Here is a 19278-nt window from a genome sequence, read left to right on the forward strand (position 1 = left end):
AGAGAGAGAGATAGGGGGGGAGACAGTAAGCGAGAGAGTGAGATGTGTCTTCCTTTTTCCCTTAGGAATAAAAGGAAGGTATGGTTAGTGAGGAAGAGGATGGATGTTGAGAGGAAGATGAGGAAGAGTAATTCCAGTCAGAATTCCGCATGAGGTCTCTCCCGATCACAGACATAGACACACACACACACACACAAACACACACACACACAACCCGCTACACACTCACACACTTCAGATGCATGTGTATATATCACTGCTAACCGTGGAACAGGAGGCTGCAACGCCAGCAACATAGCTGCATGCTGACTCCTCCTTCTCCTCATCATGTGACTCCAATGCAAAGGATATAATTGGTCGTTGGGGAAGAGAGAGAGAAGCAGACTGAGAGAGAGAGAGAGAGAGAGAGAGAGAGAGAGAGAGAGAGAGAGAGAGAGAGAGAGAGAGAGAGAGAGAGGAAGAGAGAGAGAGAGAGAGAGAGAGGGAGGAAGAGAGAGAAGGAAGGAGGGTAAAGATAGAGAGAGAAAGATGAAGGAGAGAGAGAGGGAGACATGCTAGAATGAAATGAGAATTAAAGTAAATCTATTGATTACGTGTGTGTGTGTATGTTTGTGTGTGTGTGTGTGTGTGTGTGTGTGTGTGTGTGTGTGTGTGTGTGTGTGTGTGTGTGTGTGTGTGTGTGTGTGTGTGTGTGTGTGTGTGTGTGTGTGTGTGTGTGTGTGTGTGTGTGTGTGTGTGTATGTGTCTGTATGTGTGTGAGTGTGTTTTTGTCTTATATTTACATATATATCCTTTGCCATGCGCGAATGATCATGAAAATCTTGCAAATACTTGAGAGGAGAATAGGAAAAGGTTGGTAGTGATAACCAATAGAGGGAGCCATTGAACAGGAATATGATAGCTATTATGATAACAACCAACAGAGGGAGCCATTGAGCCTTAAAGGCAGTTAAACGTCCTTGAAGCAGGAGGAGGGTGTGATTGTGTGGGATAGAGAGTGTGGGTCTCAATATAATATAATAATTGAATGCACTAATGTATGTTTCGATACACTAGTCCTTAGATTAATGGTATGTACTTTAATGATTATTTCTGGGTTGTATCTTCTTGGTTGGATTCATTGATTGTAAGCACTTTATTGTAATCTATTTTGACATAAGCACCAGCTAAATACATTTCATGTAAAAAAAAATACATAACCCAAAGCCTAGCTATAATCTGCAACTCATCTTTGAAACATTAGTCAATATAAAACATTGGTTTGGGATCATTCTGATCCAATAATCAGGATTTCCCTGGTCCCAGTAGGATGGAGGATCCATTGCCAAAATTTGGGCCAAAAGTTGGGCAGGGTCCCAAAATAAGCACGCAGAGCTGCTCCTATTTTTGGTACTCCTCCGTTTTGGTACCAAGCCGTCTAATGCCGCGTTTCCACTGCAGGGTGCGGAACGGATCGGATCGCAAAGGTGCTGTACGGGTTGCGTTTCCACCGCCAAAAGTGGGCGTGACCCGGACTTAGCTGTACCCGTTTTGGCCTAGTTTTCAGTACTCCTCCGTTGGGGTACTGAAAACGAGACGAGACGCCTGAAAAGGTCGCGGGAAATTCTAGCTACACATCCCCTCCGTTGATTGGTCAACAGAATCATCACTTCCGGGCGACGTGGGGATAAAAACAAACAAACAAACAGTAGCCTCGAGGTATTATTCTTTACAATTAACATGTCGCGTAAAACGCTTGCTTGGGCAAACAAGGAGGTGAAGACGTTCCTCTGCATTCTTGGGGAGGAAGACGTTGTTTACGATGTTTACGTAGCTGCCGCGGCGATCGACATCCGGCCTACCTTAAAGGGTACTGTCAGCGGTGGAAACGTGACCTCGGAACTGAGCTGGGCTATACCGCCCCCTCCCTACCGCACCTTTGCGAACCGAACCGTTCCGCACCCTGCAGTGGAAACGCGGCATAAAAGGGTGCCGAAAAGGTGGAGCTACACACTGCCGTCCGTTGATTGGTCAACAGAATTGTCACTTCCGTGCAACAGGGGGATAAAAACAAACAAACCCAGTACCAGCGAGGTATTTTCAATTAACGAAAAGCTTCGATAATTGAAGAAAAATGTCTCGCAAAAGATTGAGGCAGGACTTTAGTGTGCTTTACTTTTCTATCCATGTTACTTTATACTTGTACTCTACAACAATTCAGTTGGAAATATTATACTCTTTACTCCATCATTCATCGGATTACTAAAGTTACTTCGACAAATTGTATTATTAAAATATGGTATCTCTTCTGGTTTAAGGGCTGCTATGATGTCACGAATCTTATGTAGCTGCCCCAGCTATCGCCATCCATCTTAAACCCCGCCCTACCGTAAGGGTACTGTCAGCGGTGGAAACGCCCGCCAGATTTAGCTGTCACGCTCCGAGCCGGTTGAAACGACTCAAGCCACGCGGCATAAGTAGCCTACCCTGGGTTAGGGTAAGAGTTTGTGTTGCCGGATCCCAGGATAAGGGTGAGGATACCCCGTAGCCCGATCCTAGTAGAAGGGAGGATTTAGAGTGGATTACTTGATCTCAGTTGAAAGGAGGATTTAGGGAGGATTACCCTGATCTCATCTGAAGGGAGGATTTAGATTGGATTACCCTGATCTCAGATGAAGGGAGGATTTAGAGTGGATTACCCTGATCTCATCTGAAGGGAGAGTTTAGAGTGGATTACTTGATCCGAGTTGAAGGGAAGATTTAGAGTGGATTACTTGATTACTTGATTAAGAATTAGAGTTTACAGGGACATGAGCCTTTACTTTCTTCCATCTTACCGTTATAGACGATATCTAAACACAGCCTTTGTTTATTTTAGGATAACTGACACAACTTTCTTATTTTATTGATGAGAACTGACACAAGCTTTCCAATTTCATTGGTATTAATTGACAAATCTCCCTTATTTACTGCTTATACCTACTCATTATCTGTAGCGCAATTAAGATTTATGTTTTTGGTGATGTTGATGGCCAAATACATTTCATCTGAAAATATCTTTTTTTTCATATTTCATTTATGAGTTAAATATTATGTATCCAAGGTGCTTGAATTGTTATGATTAATTAAGTCTAGATTCTTATTCAGATACAGGACGACATTGAACGTGCAAAAGTAAAGGCATCTTGTTAATGGGTACAGGTAAACTGGGTTTTTCCTGTCATCGTCCACTTTGTATTTCATTATTTGAAGCATTTTTTTCTGAGAAAGGTGGTTGTCTAGCTGCATAGACACACGGCAGAGCAGAGGAAACAACTTTTATTAAAAAAGCCTTTCAACAGCTTCATCAGAGTTAATTAAGACTCGGAGGCAGCTTGCAGACTAAAAGGGTTTATTCTGCTGCAGCTGCTCCCTGAGACATGTTTAGGGTACACTTAAATCACTTCCTCTGCTGGGGATGCGCTTCCTGCCTTTCAGAAGAGGACATGTGATGCATACCTGTATCCCATGTGACAATGACTACAGAACCCTAACCCTAACCCTAACCTTAACCTTAACCCATTACTGTGTCCCGTGTGACAGCGACTACAGAACCCTAACCCTAACCTTATCCTGAAGCCATACCTGCAGCCCCTGTTACAAAAGGGAGCCAATCGTTATATCATATATACTACAACATATTTAATATTATATGTACTATTTGTAAGGAATAAACTCATTATTTTACATAAACTATGTTCTACAAGAGATTAATATTATATGTAGCTGCTATATGTAAGTAATTAATGTTGCATTTGTAGCACATTGATTCAGAACTGTTAAAAGCAGCAGTGTCCCGTTATTAAAAATAATGCAAACCCAGACCAATCAGGATCAAGTCTACGCCAATGCTGTTGGATCACTCCCACTCATCCAAACCCACTCCATGATATCCCAAATACATCTACGGTTGATGACCCGCCAACTCCTCCTACAGCACCAGCCCTGGTTAGGGCCAGACAAACAGCAGGGAATTAATACATATATGCATACATGTATCCATGCCTAGTTAGTCTACATGATAATAAATATCATGTTTTATATGTATATTGCATTTTATAATTATCCTGTTAAACATTTTTTCTATATTATATACATCATAATGTATGTGTTTTCCATAATATTCTATAAGATATATATATTGTGCTGTATTTTATTTAACCTTTATTTCACCAGGAAGGTCCCATTGAGTTACAGTAACTCTTCTCACAGGGAGTCCTGGCCAAGACAGGCAGCAGAAAAGAAGTTACAGAATTTGCACAAGGCCACACACACACACAAACAAAGTACACCACAATTGACACTATAATGCTAAAATTACACTTCATAACAGGCTATATAAAAACAAGCTAATACATACAGCTAAAAAAAACAAATTAAAAATAAATAAAAGGCATCAGGTTAAAAACAGTTGCAGTGTTCTTTTAGAGCTGATTGTAACATGTTTTTAAAGGTACTGAGTGGTGGGAGTGATTCCAGCTTTAGAGTGGCTTCATCAGACTGTAATGTGTAACATGTTGTATAAGGTACTATGGTGGTATCTCCTAGTACTACTGCCGTATGGTACTTTCTGCAGTATTGTGTTCATCAATGATGTATTTTATGCTGAGATCAAAGTGGAACTGGCAGACATGACTCCGTACCTCAGTAGAGCTTCCAAAGTGTTCTGGTGTGAGGGTGTTCTGTTGCTTTACGTGAGAGAAGGATCCTTTGAAATGTTGCTCTGAAAGCCTGTGGATAAGCGATAACAGTGTAGCTTTGTCCCCGCCTCCTTATCTGTCACTCACAGCCCACACGCCCACACAGAGGTGCAGGTCAGGCCAAGCCCCGCCCCCTGCTGATGTCACCCCTTTCCCTGCTTAGTAATGTATTTTCTCTCTCTCTCTCTCTCTCTCTCACACACACAGACACGCACTCACGCATAAACCCATGCATCACTCACACACAAACCCATGTATCCCGCACACACGCATAGACACACAGACAAACACACACACACACACACACAAACCCATTCATCACACATACACCACACATACACACAAGCACACCCACACACAAATTCGTACATAACACACGCACAAAAACACACACATACATCCCACACACGTACATCACACACACACACACACACACACACACACACACACACACACACACACACACACACACACACACACACACACACACACACACACACACACACACACACATACATCCATCATACACACAAACACACAGTGGTAAGGAGTTTAGGATGAGGGGCCACTAGTCACCTCAACCTAGCCCCTTAACCCTATAGCTCCTTGACCCTAGCTCCCTAGCCCCTTGACCTTAGCTCCCTAGCCCCTTGACCTTAGCTCCCTAGCCCCTTAACCTATATAGGGACCACAATGGAAATAAGTCTTTGGGCTTTATTGTGTCATCCCTGACTATTTATGTATTCTAATGTAGGAGACAGAGTGTTGTTTCATATTTTATATTTAAAAAATGGTCACCTAAAATGAATCAATCAATCCTAACCCCTTGCCCAGCCCAAGCTCTTTGACCCTAGTGTTCTAGCCCTAGCCCCTGGACCCTAGTTCCTTGAGCCTAGCCCCTTGACCGTAGCTCCCTAGCCTTAGCTCCTTGAACCTAGCCTGTGACACTAGCACCCTAGCCCTAGCCCCTTGATCGTACCCCCCTAGCACCTTGACACTAGCCTCCTAGCCTCTTGACCCTAGCTCCCTAGTCCCTTTACCCTAGCTCCCTAGCCTCTTGACCCTAGCTTCCTAGCCCTCCAGCCCCTTGACTCTAGCTCCCTAGCCCCTTGACCAAGCTCCCTAGCCCAAGCTCCCTAGCCCCTTTACCCTATAGCCTTAGCTCCCTAGCCCCTGAATCCTAGACACCAAAACAGCAATGCAATAAAGTTAGGGTTAGTCCCTCTGTAACTCTGTAAATAAATTTATTAACACATTGCTTCTGAAACATATTTTATTCAAACCAAAAATTAAAAATAGAAATTCTTGGGCGGCAAAAAAGTGTGATTGAAAACAATCATTTCATTCAAAGTGAGATATGAAGGATGAATCCAATTTTTCGTATTAAAATGTGGAAGTTGGAGGCACGGATAATTGAAGGATATGCCAATTTAAAGACGAGATTATATTCAATTAACATATCAATCATGAAACAATGAAAAAAGGCATCAATCAACACGATGTAAAAGTTTTCCAGAAGAAGTTTTTGCATCCAGCTTTGCGCTCGCGGGGAGCCATCATTGGACCGGCGGCGCGCTCCAGATCCATGCGCTCTTCGTCCTGATCATCCGTCCCGAGCGCTTCGTTCTCCGCCTGTGCGAGCTCCGACAACAGCTGCGCGAGCGTGTAGCGAACGGTTTCCTAGGAAGAGAAGGAAAGGAAGTACAAAAAGAAAGAAAGTTTGTATTCAGGGTTTCTTGGCTTGATGTTATTCTTATATTATCACTGTCTACCAGACGAGATGCACACCGCCGTGCGCGCTTGTTTCAGAACCATGGACAGCTCCCCGTAGGCTATTACGCACTTAGAAGCGTAAGCAGTAGTAGTATCAGTATTAGTAGTCGGATTTTCTGTCTTTTCTTTTTCCATTTACTCCACGATATCCTGACCAAAAAGTCCACAAAGTGGCGCATTAGTTGACAGCGTCGCTGCGATGCAGAACAGTTCTAACACCTGTCTACCTGGCCGTGGTAGTGCTATCTGAACATGCAGAGACATATACATATAGAGATGGAGAACTGTATTATAAGTCTGTACCTCTTGGCCTGGCATCGGAGCCAGCAGGGATCTCTGCAGGAGTTGCCGCAGCTTGGTGTCGCTCGGCGCTGCCGAGGAGCCGCTGAGCATCGCGGCACAGGAGAGCAGCAGCAGGGTGGAGCGGACCGACATCATCTTCTGTTTGGAGGGCGGTAATGAAGACGTTCAACTCTCCTTATCCCTCTCTCCGGCCAAACAGCATCTTATAAAGGCTGACTCTGACGTCAGGTGTTGATGGGGTCTCTCGATGTGCACGAGCTGTCCCCGTGAGTGATGATGTTCACGTTCACTTTCCAGCGATTAACGCTCGTGACTCGTAATGATGTCCACTTAGTGAAATGAAGTGTGCAAACATGTGATATTTTACTCAGGTAGCCTACTCAATGGATTATTTCTTTACACCATTATTTTATTATTAAAACGGTCTTTAACGATCCATTATTATAACGATTTTCATTAAAGCCTTCATTTTGTTATTTTAAACTTTTAGTAAAATATAATGTGCTGCTGGTTTGTGACGGATGAGCTCTTGGGGTTATAAATTCGGCTGTATGTTGGCCCATTTTAATTATGCCTACTTGTAGCCTACTTTATGTTCAACAAATGTTAGGTTTGAAAATATATATTCTGAAGGAACACTGTTCAGAGGAGATAATGACGAGATTCAAAAGTATCACATTTTTAGAGGTGAACCTATTCATCTTTTAATACATATATTTACTATTATTTATAGTTTACAGATGGTGTGTCCTTCACATTTTCCCAGACGATTTCAGGGTCATTGCCATTGTTTGTTGGATCATCCCTGTAAGAATTTATTCTAAAGGCGGCATATTACATATTACTATTTTTGCTTTATGTCTTTAATGAGACAGGTGTTCATACACAGTTAAGATGTCAAAGGTTTAATATATATTTAATATCTCACATTTCCATTTCCATTTCAATTTCCATTTAGGGCATTTAGCAGATGCTTTTATCCAAAGCGACTTACAATAAGTACATTTTTCAGAAGAAGGTAAAACAATATATTGATGTTGGTACAGTAAGGATAATAATTTTTGCATAAAAAAATAAAACTAGACCTATGTTATACACTTTGTTAAGTTGTGTAGCAGCATGATACCGAAGGTTTCTGGCAATTTTGAAACCCCTAGAAATCTGTAGTTGAATCAAAGTAGTCAGTTACATTTGTTGAGGTCACATGTCCCTTTTACCCCATAGGCGTAAAGAGGCTCATTATCCTTTCAAAGTTCTTTATTATCTAAAGCTGTATACTACCCCACATAACATTATGTATAGCTGTAAACTACCCCACATAACATAATCTGCTGTAAACGACCCCACATAACATTATCTACAGCTGTAAACTACCCCACAAAACATTATCTATAGCTGTCAACTACCCCACATAACATTATCTATAGCTGTAAACTACCCCACAAAACATTATCTATAGCTGTAAACTACCCCACATAACATAATCTACTGCTGTAAACTACCCCACAAAACATTATCTATAGCTGTAAACCACCCCTCATAACATTATCTACAGCTGTAAACTACCCCACAAAACATTATCTATAGCTGTAAACCACCCCACATAACATATATAGCTGTAAAATAACCCACAAAACATTATCTATAGCTGTAAACTACCCCACATAGCATTATCTAAAGCTGTATACTGCCCCACATAACATAAACTACCCCATATAACATTATCTACAGCTGTAAACTACCCAACATAAAATTATCTATAGCTGTAAATTACCCTACATAACATAATCTACAGCTGTAAACTACCCCAAATAACATTATCTACAGCTGTAATCTACTTCACATAACATTATCTACAGCTCTAAACTAGCAAACATAACATTATCTACAGCTGTAAACTACCCAAGATAACATCATATTCAACTGTAAACTACCCTTCATAACATTAGCTACAGCTGTTAACAACCCAACATAACATTATATATCTTAGAGGTTAGAGGTAACAGGTAAGAGGTAACAGGTTAGAGGTAACAGGTTAGAGGTAACAGGTAGGAGGTAACAGGTTAGAGGTAATTGGTTTGAAGTTTAAGGTAAGTGCTAAGAGGTTTGAAGTAACAGGTGAGAGGTGACAGGTTAGAGGTAACAGGTTAGAGGTAACAGGGGATGGTTAACAGGTTAGAGGTAACAGGTTAGAAGTTAGATGTTATAAATTATAGGTACAATTTCTGAAGTAAGACGTAAGAGGTTGGAGGTTATAGGTAAGGTTGGAGGTAAGAGGCTAGAGGTAAGAGGTTAGATATTAGGGTTGAGAGGCTCAAGACAGGGTTTTGCTTATGAGGTCGAAGGGTTCCTTGCTCTACAGCTTTTTACAAACGGTTCCCATGGTTCCCGGCCTGCCATTGGTCGGATGAGATTGGTTGTCTGTTAATTTAATGGTTGATTATTCCTCACGGTTGTGTGTTACTGGAGCTATTGCAGGTTCACACTAAATCTGCTCATTGCCTTTCTGCCACTCTGTCAAAGTTAGCATCGCCATAGCAACTAGTCTGAATGTTTACTACTTTCTGCAGGGCTTCTCTAAACTCTATTAAACTGAAACTAGTTTTTATTTCCAATGCCTTAATTTAGATATCATCCTGCGTGACATATATATATATATGCATATATATATATATGTATGTATATATATATATATATATATATATATATATATATATATATATATATATATATATATACATATATGTATTATATGGATATACATGAATATATATATATATATATATATATATATATATATATATATATATATATATATATGTGTCTGTACTGTCTACCCCCTACCTGCTTCTCAATGACCTGTCTCTGTACCGTCAAACCCCTACCTGCTCCTCAATGACCTGTCTCTGTACCGTCTACCCCCTACCTGCTCCTCAATGACCTGTCTCTGTACCGTCAAACCCCTACCTGCTCCTCAATGACCTGTCTCTGTACTGTCTACCCCCTACCTGCTCCTCAATGACCTGTCTCTGTACTGTCTAACCCCTACCTGCTCCTCAATGACCTGTCTCTGTACCGTCAAACTCCTACCTGCTCCTCAATGACCTGTCTCTGTACTGTCTAACCCCTACCTGCTCCTCAATGACCTGTCTCTGTACTGTCTAACCCTACCAGCTCCTTAATGAACTGCCTCTGAACTGTCTAACCCTGCTGGCTCCTTCTTGGCGAGAGGAGGCGTGAGGAGATGGAGAGCTTAAAAACCCAGCTTGCTCTTATCCTCTACTTTAGTCCTAATAAGGTATTATTATTTTTTATTGATTGTGTGTGGGTGTATAATGACTGAGTTCCATTAAATCTCTGCAGTGTGACTGGTCATTGCTTTTCACATATTAGCATGAAAGTATGGAGGGTTGTGCATGCTGTCGTACAGATTAGTATTTGAATGTGAGGGTCATATCTTATTATCTGCTGTCATAAGCGAAACAACAACGCCAGCAGGGTGTCTCATCACCCTCGCTGTCAACTAATGGACCATATTGTGGTGAAGGGGTGACATACCGTGCGTGTGTGTTTGTGTGCCTAAATTAACATGCCTTTCTTTGAAAGAGGGCAGACAGTTGTTCTTTCAGATGATTGATGAGCTTGATGGGCACATTTACCACCAGCAGGGATGATGAGGACTTAGCTCGGGTTCCCGCAGCATGGCATCGCTGTGACACAGTCTCCCCATTGTCAGTCAGACAGACAGTAGTCTGAAGACCTGCGGACAGACAGACAGCAACCCAGTGGCCTCCAGAAAGACTGTCTAAATGCCCTTTGCCCTTTTAGAGTGGTGTCACTCTTTGTTATTATCAACGACTAAAACTAACAACCCACTCTGTTACGGCCATATTCCCCTTAAGAGATCACCGCAGTATTTAGTCAGAGTGCTATGAGATCTCAGTCCTAAATAATCGTATCAGTGTTGAATTTATTTCTGTTCTCTTGTTTAGTTGAAGGTGACATATTATACCACCAGGTGTGAGTATGATAAGCATTACAAGCCGTTTTGAAAATCTGCCTCTACCAGCCTACCCAGTGGACTGAGGCAAACGTTGCTCATCTATCTAGGTGGACATGCGGCATGCCCACTTGTGATGTCAAAAGATGCAAAAGGACTTGTAATTGCTAATCACACTCACACCTGGTGGTAGGCCTACAATATGTCCCCTTTACAATCCCACTTGGAGAATGGTGAGTCATGTTGCTCAGAACGAAGGTCCAACATGGTGGAGCCCCGAGGACACCTACGCTCATCACGTTTCAAGCCTACCACGTTTCACGTTCAACCAGATTGCATAACCCACAGACTCCCTTATCCTAAATTCCTAATCAGACAAAAGCCTGAAGACCTTTTTTGGCTTTCTGCTAAATCTTAAATACATTGCATTTTCTTTTTTTTACATTGGCGTTATTTTCGTTTACTTAGGCCTATCTATTTTATTGTATTTAACTTTGCCTTTATTTTCTTTACGTATCTATTATATTTTATTACTTCAATCTATCTTATTTTATTATTTCATTTTATTGTAGGCCTATGACGATGTTGCTATGAGAAGCATTTTGAGCCTGGCTCGTCTATAAAAAGGGCTAGATAAATAAAGCTGCTTTGCCTTGCCTTGAGTACATTTTACACCTTTTCAGGAACCCCGACCCAACGAAGCCGGACGCAGCTAATGCCGGCTAGCGACTTCTTTCCGTGACCAGCGAACGCCGTCGCCGATACGGTGGGTGAACGAGTGAACACTCGGTGGAAAAATATGGTAACCTCTGAGTGGTTTAGTGGTAGTAACGTTATCTATCCATTTCCATGTATGCTGAATCAAGACTGGTGTGGTTAATATATAAAGAAGGGAATCACAGACTTTACATCTCAAGACGCAAAAGAGAAATTTGTTGTTTCACCGGGACCGAATCTTATAAAATGTGATACAGATGTGATCTAGCCATACTAATATTGCGAAATGCTTAAACTAATATGTACTAAAACTAATATGTGATGTACTAATGCTAATACTGTGATATGGTACTAATACTGCGATATACTAATACTGTTAGATACTAATACTGTTGGATACTAATACTAATACTAATGTGATGCTAATACAGTGATATGCTAATACTTATACAGTGGCATACTAATACTATCCAAACAATGAATCAGCCCTTTCACACTCTTTGGTCTTGTTTTAAAAACGGACAGCTCATATGCTTTCTATATTTAATGAATAAATTAATTTATTTATACATTTTGTAATAAACTAGCAGAGCATCTCAACACCAATAAAAACCGCCCGTTACTAAACGGCTAGCAGGGTGTTACCAATACTTGGGCAGGTTGCTCAGGGGTGTGGTCTCAGAGTGCCAGCTAGCAAGGAGTTGATTGGTCGGGTTGCTGAGGGGGGTGGTCCCAGAGTACCAGCTAGCAAGGTGTTGACTGGTCAGGTTGTTGTTAGCAGACAGTGAAGCCCTTCCAGTAGAAGTTCTTGCAGCCAGCCTTGCGTCCTCGTTGGAGTGTCTCGGGGGTATTATCAACAGAGCGCTCCAGCTCCGTCCCGGCTCCCCCTGTCACCATGGACACCACCTCAGCCTCCTGCTGGCTGTCACCTTCTGGCAGTGTGAGTTGGGATAGCAGGTCCTCAAGTGCACGCTTACTCCATTCCTACATTTGTACACACACACACACACACACACACACACACACACACACACACACACACACACACACACACACACACACACACACACACACACACACACACACACACACACACACACACACACACACACACACACATATATATATAGAAATCAAGAAAATGCATACTGAACATCTTATACACAGAAGTAATACCCATAACTAGTATGTCCTACTAGAATTCAAAACGACCCTGTACCATGTTGAACTACTTGTACTAACTGTTGACTAGAACTAGAACTAGAACTTACTTTTGTTGCTATAGATCTGTAGAAGCTGATCTTACTTGTGTTGCTATAGATCTGTAGAAGCTGATCTTACTTGTGTTGCTATAGATCTGTAGAAGCTGATCTTACTTGTGTTGCTATAGATCTCTAGAAGCTGATCTTACTTGTGTTGTTATAGATCTGTATAAGCTGATCTTACTTGTGTTGCTATAAATCTCTAGAAGCTGATCTTACTTGTGTTGCTATAGATCTGTAGAAGCTGATTACTCACTTGTGACATGGATCCAGTAGCTGGCGTGCGCTGCTTCTGCATGCGGTCCATACTGAGAGAAGAGGTTGTCTGAGAGGCCAGAAGGAGAATCGTGGCGAGGAGAAGCACCGTAGCGGGACACTGGAGAGACTTCATGTCTGGGGAGAAGAGATCAGAAGAACATTTAAACGAGAAGCAAATAGGAATAAAAAGAGTAAAGAAGAAGAGACAACGTTCACCTACTGGGTTGGTGTCCTCTGTTATCCGTGGTACTGGTGGAGGAGGCAGAAGATCAGCAGACGAGTCCAATTGCAACGTTTCACCCAGTCTTTTAAACGGTCTCCCTCTGGTCACGTGACATCGTTTTTTGATTGACAGCTGGCCAGCCGGGCCTGCGTGCAGCGCGATGCAGGAATGCTGGGTGATAAAAGCACTCAGTGTGTTTCTTTGTTCAGCCGTTAAGAGCATTTGACTGAAGCCTCCACAATAAAACAATTAGCTGAGATCCACACGCTTGCCTTCATCCCGGCAAACAGCCGGGATTCTCTAATGGGACAATTAGCCAAGCGTTAATAACGTGAGCAGGACTCCATTTGCTTCACAGATAAGAGCGCTTCAAACAGAGCAGTTCAAACCGCACGGCAGCAAGGAAGTCTCTCATGCCTCAAAAAATGTGTTCATTTAATCTGTTTAAATAAGGTGCCTTCTTTATTAGTTATGTAATGTAAAAGTATTAATGAACACACATCTAGGAACTGACGGTTGTGGTGAATTATGTCTTAAGCGCGTGTGCTTGCTCACCACTGTATCAACAAAACCAAAGTAAATGTTATATAATCGATAGAAATGTATTTATAAAATATACATATGAATTTATGAATACATTAACACCTCAAAACTATATAAATGTATAATACATTCACATCTATAAACAATGTAACTTCTGGATTTGAGGTGGCACCACCTGTGTACATCCCATACCATTTTGCACTGTGTTTGTGTAATAACTGGGTTGAATATGGTCATTCAATGTTTAAGGTCAGGGTGTACATTTTGAGTGTGCACCCTTGTGATGCTTGATTTAAACCTTTTCTAAAAACTATAAAGGAAACAAACCCTGACTGACTAATCATAATCGCAAGGATAGGGACCTGACTGGCCCCTGTCATGGGAATTTGGACCACGTCCATCGTTTCTGGGTAAACTGTTTAAGAATAAAATAAAAACAATTTGGGTAATATATTTAAGTAATAAACATACAATGAACATACAATAATCCATCCAACAAAAATATAACAATCTGAGGCCTAATCTCAGGCCTCAGAAGGGAGTTTGTCCTGCGTCTATCTAAAAGCTTAGCATTGTGCCTGCATTGGCACAAGCAAGGACTTCTTCTACAGTGGCACAGGTCTTGGAAATGCTGAGAACTCGTTCTATACTACTACCAAAACAGTATTTTAGCTATACAAGTACCTACTTGTTGTAGCCAATTTTTTTTTCTCCTTTTCTTTTGGCCAACATCAAATCTCTGCATTGACATGGATTCTCACCGTGTTAAATCTTTTGTGGATCGCACAATCTCCCGGAGTCCCCCTCGGAGCCTCTCGAAAACCCGCAGGGATGATCAGTCGATCAACGTGTGGCTCGGAGGTCCTTGAGGAGAGCGGCAATCGCACTTCTGACCCCAAGTATGCTATGTGGTTGGAATTTGGACCACGTCAATAGTTTCTGATTAAACTGAGTAAAAATAAAGAGTCACCCGAACTCATAACAATTAGGGCCATATGTGTAAATAATAAACATAAAATAACACAATAAACGTACATTAATCCATACAACAAAAACATAACAATCCGAGGCCTCACAATTTCCGAGGCCTCCGATGGGAGTTCACCCTGCGTCCAATGCAGAAGTCCTTTCTCAAGCAAGGACATCTTATACAGTGGCACAGGTCTCGGAAATGCGAGAACAGCTTTGCTCCCCAAATGATTTGATGGAAAAATCCATAATGTGGTTACCCCTTCATCATGTAAGCTCTGTCTCCTATTCCTTGCACTGTCTAGCCACCCTAACCTTTGTGCCTTGGGTATACCGGCCATAAGGGAGCAGGGATCCCCTTATGCATTGTTCTACTTGACGAGAACACAGGAAACTCTGTCCTTTAGGTAAACCTTGTTTGATTTGATCATTGACAATTGCACTGTGAAGTCTTATCTGTCCTAGACACAATATCTCATAAAAAAATTGTCACGACAGATGTCATAAAGGAGGAGACGTGGCAGTGACTTCTCACTTGTATCCTTTGCCCATTGACCACCCAAAGGGTGTCAGCGAAAAGGTAGAATGTGAAAGAAAATTTTCCCATTACACGCAGACAAAGACAAACTGTCACACTGTATTTACTATTGTAAACTTATTTATAAGCTACATGTATTTATTAATACATTCACATTCATCAACAATGTACATGTATTTATTCATAAATGAAAATGTTTAAGTTACATGTATTAATACATTAACGCTACATTAACGTTTATAAATAACTTTTATTAACATTTATAGGCTATTTTAGGAATGGTGAGATCATGGTTATTTTATATAGTTTGGTTTTTCCAGGAGGCCGAAAGCTATTGGCTTTTAGATAATTATAGATTTGTGCATAAAAACAAGCATGTCATTTTGCAGCTTTTGTTGTTTTAATAATAATAATATAATGATAATAATTATTTTTGAGTTTGAGTACTTTCTCACGCTCAAGGAAACGTTCCACACAGCTTATATGGTCATATCATATTCATTTAGCAGATGCTACATTGCATGTAACATTAAATCCTCCACAAATCGACGCACATAAAACAGTCAGTTATTAAGAAAACAATCACTAAAATATCAAATCAATATGATTATATTTACAATTTAGACAAAGTCATTGAGCTGCGTGCATGGACCTGCGTGATAGATTCCTGAAGCAATATCTTCTTCTCTGTTTGGAACGTAATAGAGAAAGAAAACGCTAGCCCCCTGCTGGTTGATGAAGCCCTTGGGATGTGGACATGACCATCTTCAGTTGGCTCATTCAGTACACAATGTTTTTTTTAAGCCCACAAATTTAATGAAACGAATTACTTAATACAATAAAAAATAGATTCAGACACTGCATAACCAAAACAATTTAGACATGTGATAACAGAGTCTTTGAGTGAGAAACATATTCATACATTCCAACGTGATCCTATAGAAGAATGGAAAAGTAAAATACTATTTATATTAAAAGTTAGGGTTAGTTGTGTTGCACAACTTGCACAATGAAACAAAACAAAATAAACTGATCCAAAAATTAGTTTAAACCAGCATGTCCTGCTTGTGAACTAGTATTGTACTAATGGTTAGAGATTCCGAAGGAACACAACAGTAAACAGTATTGTACTACTAACTATTACTTCCAGATTCCCCAGCAACACAATTGTAAATAGTATTGTACCTACTAGTTGTTTAAGATTCAAGAGCAACACAACAGGTGCAAATTACTGTAATAATTAGTGCTTCCAGATTCCACAGCAACACAACAGTAAACAGTATTGTAATAACTAGTGCTTCCAGATTCCACAGCAACACAACAGTAAACAGTGTTGTACTAACTAGTGGTTCTAGACTCCACAGCAACAAAACAGTAAACAGTCTTGTAATAACTAGTGGTTCTAGAATCCACAGCAACACAATAGTTTAAAGTATTGTACTAACTAGTGGTTCTAGAATCCACAGCAACACAATAGTTTAAAGTATTGTACTAACTAGTGGTTCTAGAATCCACAGCATGACAACAGGTCAACAGTATTGTACTAACTAATGGTTATAGTTACCACAACAGTAAACAGTATTGTACTCACGAGTGGTTACAGATTCAAGAGCACCACAACAGTAAACAGTATTGTACTAACTAGTGGTTTGAGATTCTAGAGCAACAAAAAAAGAGGCTCAACATTTGTAGGGAGTTGGAAGCCAAAGCTTCAAATGACATCTTGATGGTTGATGCAACAATAAAATGTGCTTCTTAAATCAGGGTTAAGATAGGGCATGGTGTTCTTCATTAAAATGTTTGAAGAACATTAAAGTTCTTCATGATTCTTCGTTCACTTATTTATTATACCCATCAGATGAGCACCACCAAAGCCTCCGATGTATAAAATAGAATTCTGCAGAAGGTTGCAATAAACGCACCCTGTCTCCTCCCAGTGGCCAATGTAAGTACTTCAACTCTAGTCCCCGAGTCAGCTTCCACCTATAGTAAGCTTCTTTGTATTTGTTGGTACAAACATAAGTTAGGACAATGTATATAGCCGTGGGGTTAAAAATATTGATGGCACTAAAATTGTTATGGTATACTATGGTATACGCATTATCCATTATGTTTGGCATTACAAGCAAAATTACCATGAACAAACATTCATTGTGATAGTTTATATAGTAAAGTAGTTGAAACAGTAGCAGTTATAGTAGTGTTAATAGTAGATTAGAAGTGACTACTACTAGTTTTTCTAATAGTTAATCAAGTACAAGCAGGAGTAACGCTACAATCGAGGCAGTCTCCCGAGGATACTTCAAGTGTGAGTAACGGAACCAAACAAGTATTATTCGTATTAATAGTGAGGAGGACTACCACTGCTTCATACACACTCGGCAGCGGCTGATGATGCTGCCGGGACAGTCCCCCTTCACCGTCTGGGCCCTGGGCTTACTGCAGACAGATTATAAGGCATGTACAGTATATAGTTATTATCAGGTAAAGACAGGTGCATATAGAGGGTATTTCTGTAGTTATTATCACATAGTCATGTTCGTATAGAGGGCACGTATATAGTTATTATTCAAACTTAGGCAACTCAGAACTGTGATTCCCCTTAGAAATGTCTCGGGTACAGCCCTACCCCATTGCTTCTCTTCTTCTCTGAAGCATTTCCCCCTCCACTAAACTTATTTTTGTGAGAATCCTGGATTGCCAATACCTGAAGAGCTGGTTTGGGTCCAGGGCCGCCAGCCAGTAGCTGTAGGAGTCTGTGTAGTAGTTGCAGGTGCCTCTGCCGTGACACTCGATGAAGGGAATCTTCCTGAACTCCTGGAGGCAGGACCCTGGAGAGGCCAGAGGCTGTCCTGATCCCTCTGAGCCCACGCCCGTTTGCTACAAGAACACAATGACATTCATCCGAAGAGACTTGCTATTTGTCAGCAGAAGGAGAAACAATATATGTCTGTCGGCACAGTAAGGAGGTTCATAGAACCAAGTGCCAAGCTCCATCCATCGCTAGGTTAACCCATTCCCCGTAGACAACAAGGTAGCTAGGATAATACACTACACAATGCTCAGTTCTATTTTTAAGTGCCAGGACGTGCAACATACAATGAGTGTGTAAGCGGGATGGGCTATGCAGAGTCCCTATACACAATTATCTGACTAAGGCTTACCAATGAATCTATGTAGCAGGATGTGTGCGTACGTTGCTAATGGGTGGATGTGTGCATATGTTGCTAAGGGGTGGATGTGTGTCGCTAAGTGGTGGATGTGTACGTTATTTATCTCGGGGGGGGGGGGGGGGGGGGGGTTGGGGTGTTCCTCACCATGACAAACGAGTAGCCCGACCAGAGGGACTGCCACCCTGCCGGACAGACCGGGACCTGGACAGTTTGGCTATGGATGCCGATCACGTTGGACCTGGTCTCGCACACGGCACACCTGAAACATGGTAAGGGTCAGTCACACCTGTACACCCTAATCGCCTCTTACGCCCTGGCCACTGTTAAACCCACCTAGTACATCCAGACCTTTAATAGACTTGATACAGCACAGCATGGCTAGGCTTTGACTTGGACAGACCTTCATTACACAGCCTTGTATATTAATGTCAACATGAGGTTAAGGATAGCTACACCTGTACAATGTGTTTCAGTAAGAACCTCTCGGCCCAGGTTCACATGTTCAGATGGAATGCATGGGTCTGGTGGTCTTGTATGGTGGTGGTGTGTTATGTGGTGGTTGTGAGTGTGGTGGTGTGTTACTTTAGGGTTAGTGTATGTTGGGGTCAGAGTTAGTGTATCTTAGGGTTAGTGTATTTGAGGGTTAGTGCATGTTAGGTTAGTGTATGTTAGGGTAGGTGTATGTTAGTATTAGGTTAGTGTATGTTAGGGTTAGTGTATGTTAGGGTTAGTGTATGTTAGGATTAGGTTAGTGTATGTTGGGTTAGCGTATGTTAGTGTTGGTGTATGTTGGGTAAGTGT

At 41.3% G+C, this 19278-nt stretch overlaps 3 protein-coding genes across 3 annotated transcripts in view; all 3 read right to left on the reverse strand.

Annotated features, from left to right (window-relative positions):
- Nucleotides 1–5979: 5979 nt before the first annotated feature.
- Nucleotides 5980–6970, reverse strand: sst1.1 (somatostatin 1, tandem duplicate 1). Its single transcript, XM_056611726.1, has 2 exons — nucleotides 6795–6970; nucleotides 5980–6398 (listed from the first exon to the last, which is right to left on the reverse strand). Exons 1-2 carry the CDS (start codon nucleotides 6927–6929, stop codon nucleotides 6210–6212), a joined length of 324 nt encoding a protein of 107 aa, XP_056467701.1. The 5' UTR covers nucleotides 6930–6970; the 3' UTR covers nucleotides 5980–6209.
- Nucleotides 6971–12015: 5045 nt separating this feature from the next.
- On the reverse strand, nucleotides 12016–13299 carry LOC130406494 (somatostatin-2-like). Its single transcript, XM_056612107.1, has 3 exons — nucleotides 13248–13299; nucleotides 13030–13166; nucleotides 12016–12495 (listed from the first exon to the last, which is right to left on the reverse strand). The coding sequence occupies exons 2-3, from the start codon at nucleotides 13162–13164 to the stop codon at nucleotides 12286–12288; spliced, it is 345 nt and encodes a 114-aa protein (XP_056468082.1). The 5' UTR covers nucleotides 13165–13166; nucleotides 13248–13299; the 3' UTR covers nucleotides 12016–12285.
- A 2408-nt stretch (nucleotides 13300–15707) lies between these two features.
- col4a3 (collagen, type IV, alpha 3) overlaps nucleotides 15708–19278 on the reverse strand; it is a 30498-nt gene continuing 26927 nt past the window's right edge. Inside the window, exons 50-52 of the mRNA XM_056610370.1 lie at nucleotides 18622–18736; nucleotides 18012–18184; nucleotides 15708–17743 (exon numbers count right to left, since the gene is read on the reverse strand). Of these exons, the coding sequence (XP_056466345.1) occupies nucleotides 17662–17743; nucleotides 18012–18184; nucleotides 18622–18736 (370 nt within the window). The 3' untranslated portion in view covers nucleotides 15708–17661. The remainder of the gene's footprint in view (nucleotides 17744–18011; nucleotides 18185–18621; nucleotides 18737–19278) is intronic.

This window comes from Gadus chalcogrammus, chromosome 16 (assembly GCF_026213295.1).
Source record: "Gadus chalcogrammus isolate NIFS_2021 chromosome 16, NIFS_Gcha_1.0, whole genome shotgun sequence".
NCBI lineage: Eukaryota > Metazoa > Chordata > Actinopteri > Gadiformes > Gadidae > Gadus > Gadus chalcogrammus.

Excerpts from the sequence above, each read along its gene's own strand:
- sst1.1 (XM_056611726.1), bottom strand. The coding sequence starts at position 6,929 with ATGATGTCGGTCCGCTCCACCCTGCTGCTGCTCTCCTGTGCCGCGATG. Across the intron at positions 6,399-6,794 it reads CTCCGATGCCAGGCCAAGAG|GAAACCGTTCGCTACACGCT; the intron begins GTACAGACTTAT and ends TTCTCTTCCTAG.
- LOC130406494 (XM_056612107.1), bottom strand. The coding sequence starts at position 13,164 with ATGAAGTCTCTCCAGTGTCCCGCTACGGTGCTTCTCCTCGCCACGATT. Across the intron at positions 12,496-13,029 it reads CTACTGGATCCATGTCACAA|GAATGGAGTAAGCGTGCACT; the intron begins GTGAGTAATCAG and ends GTACAAATGTAG.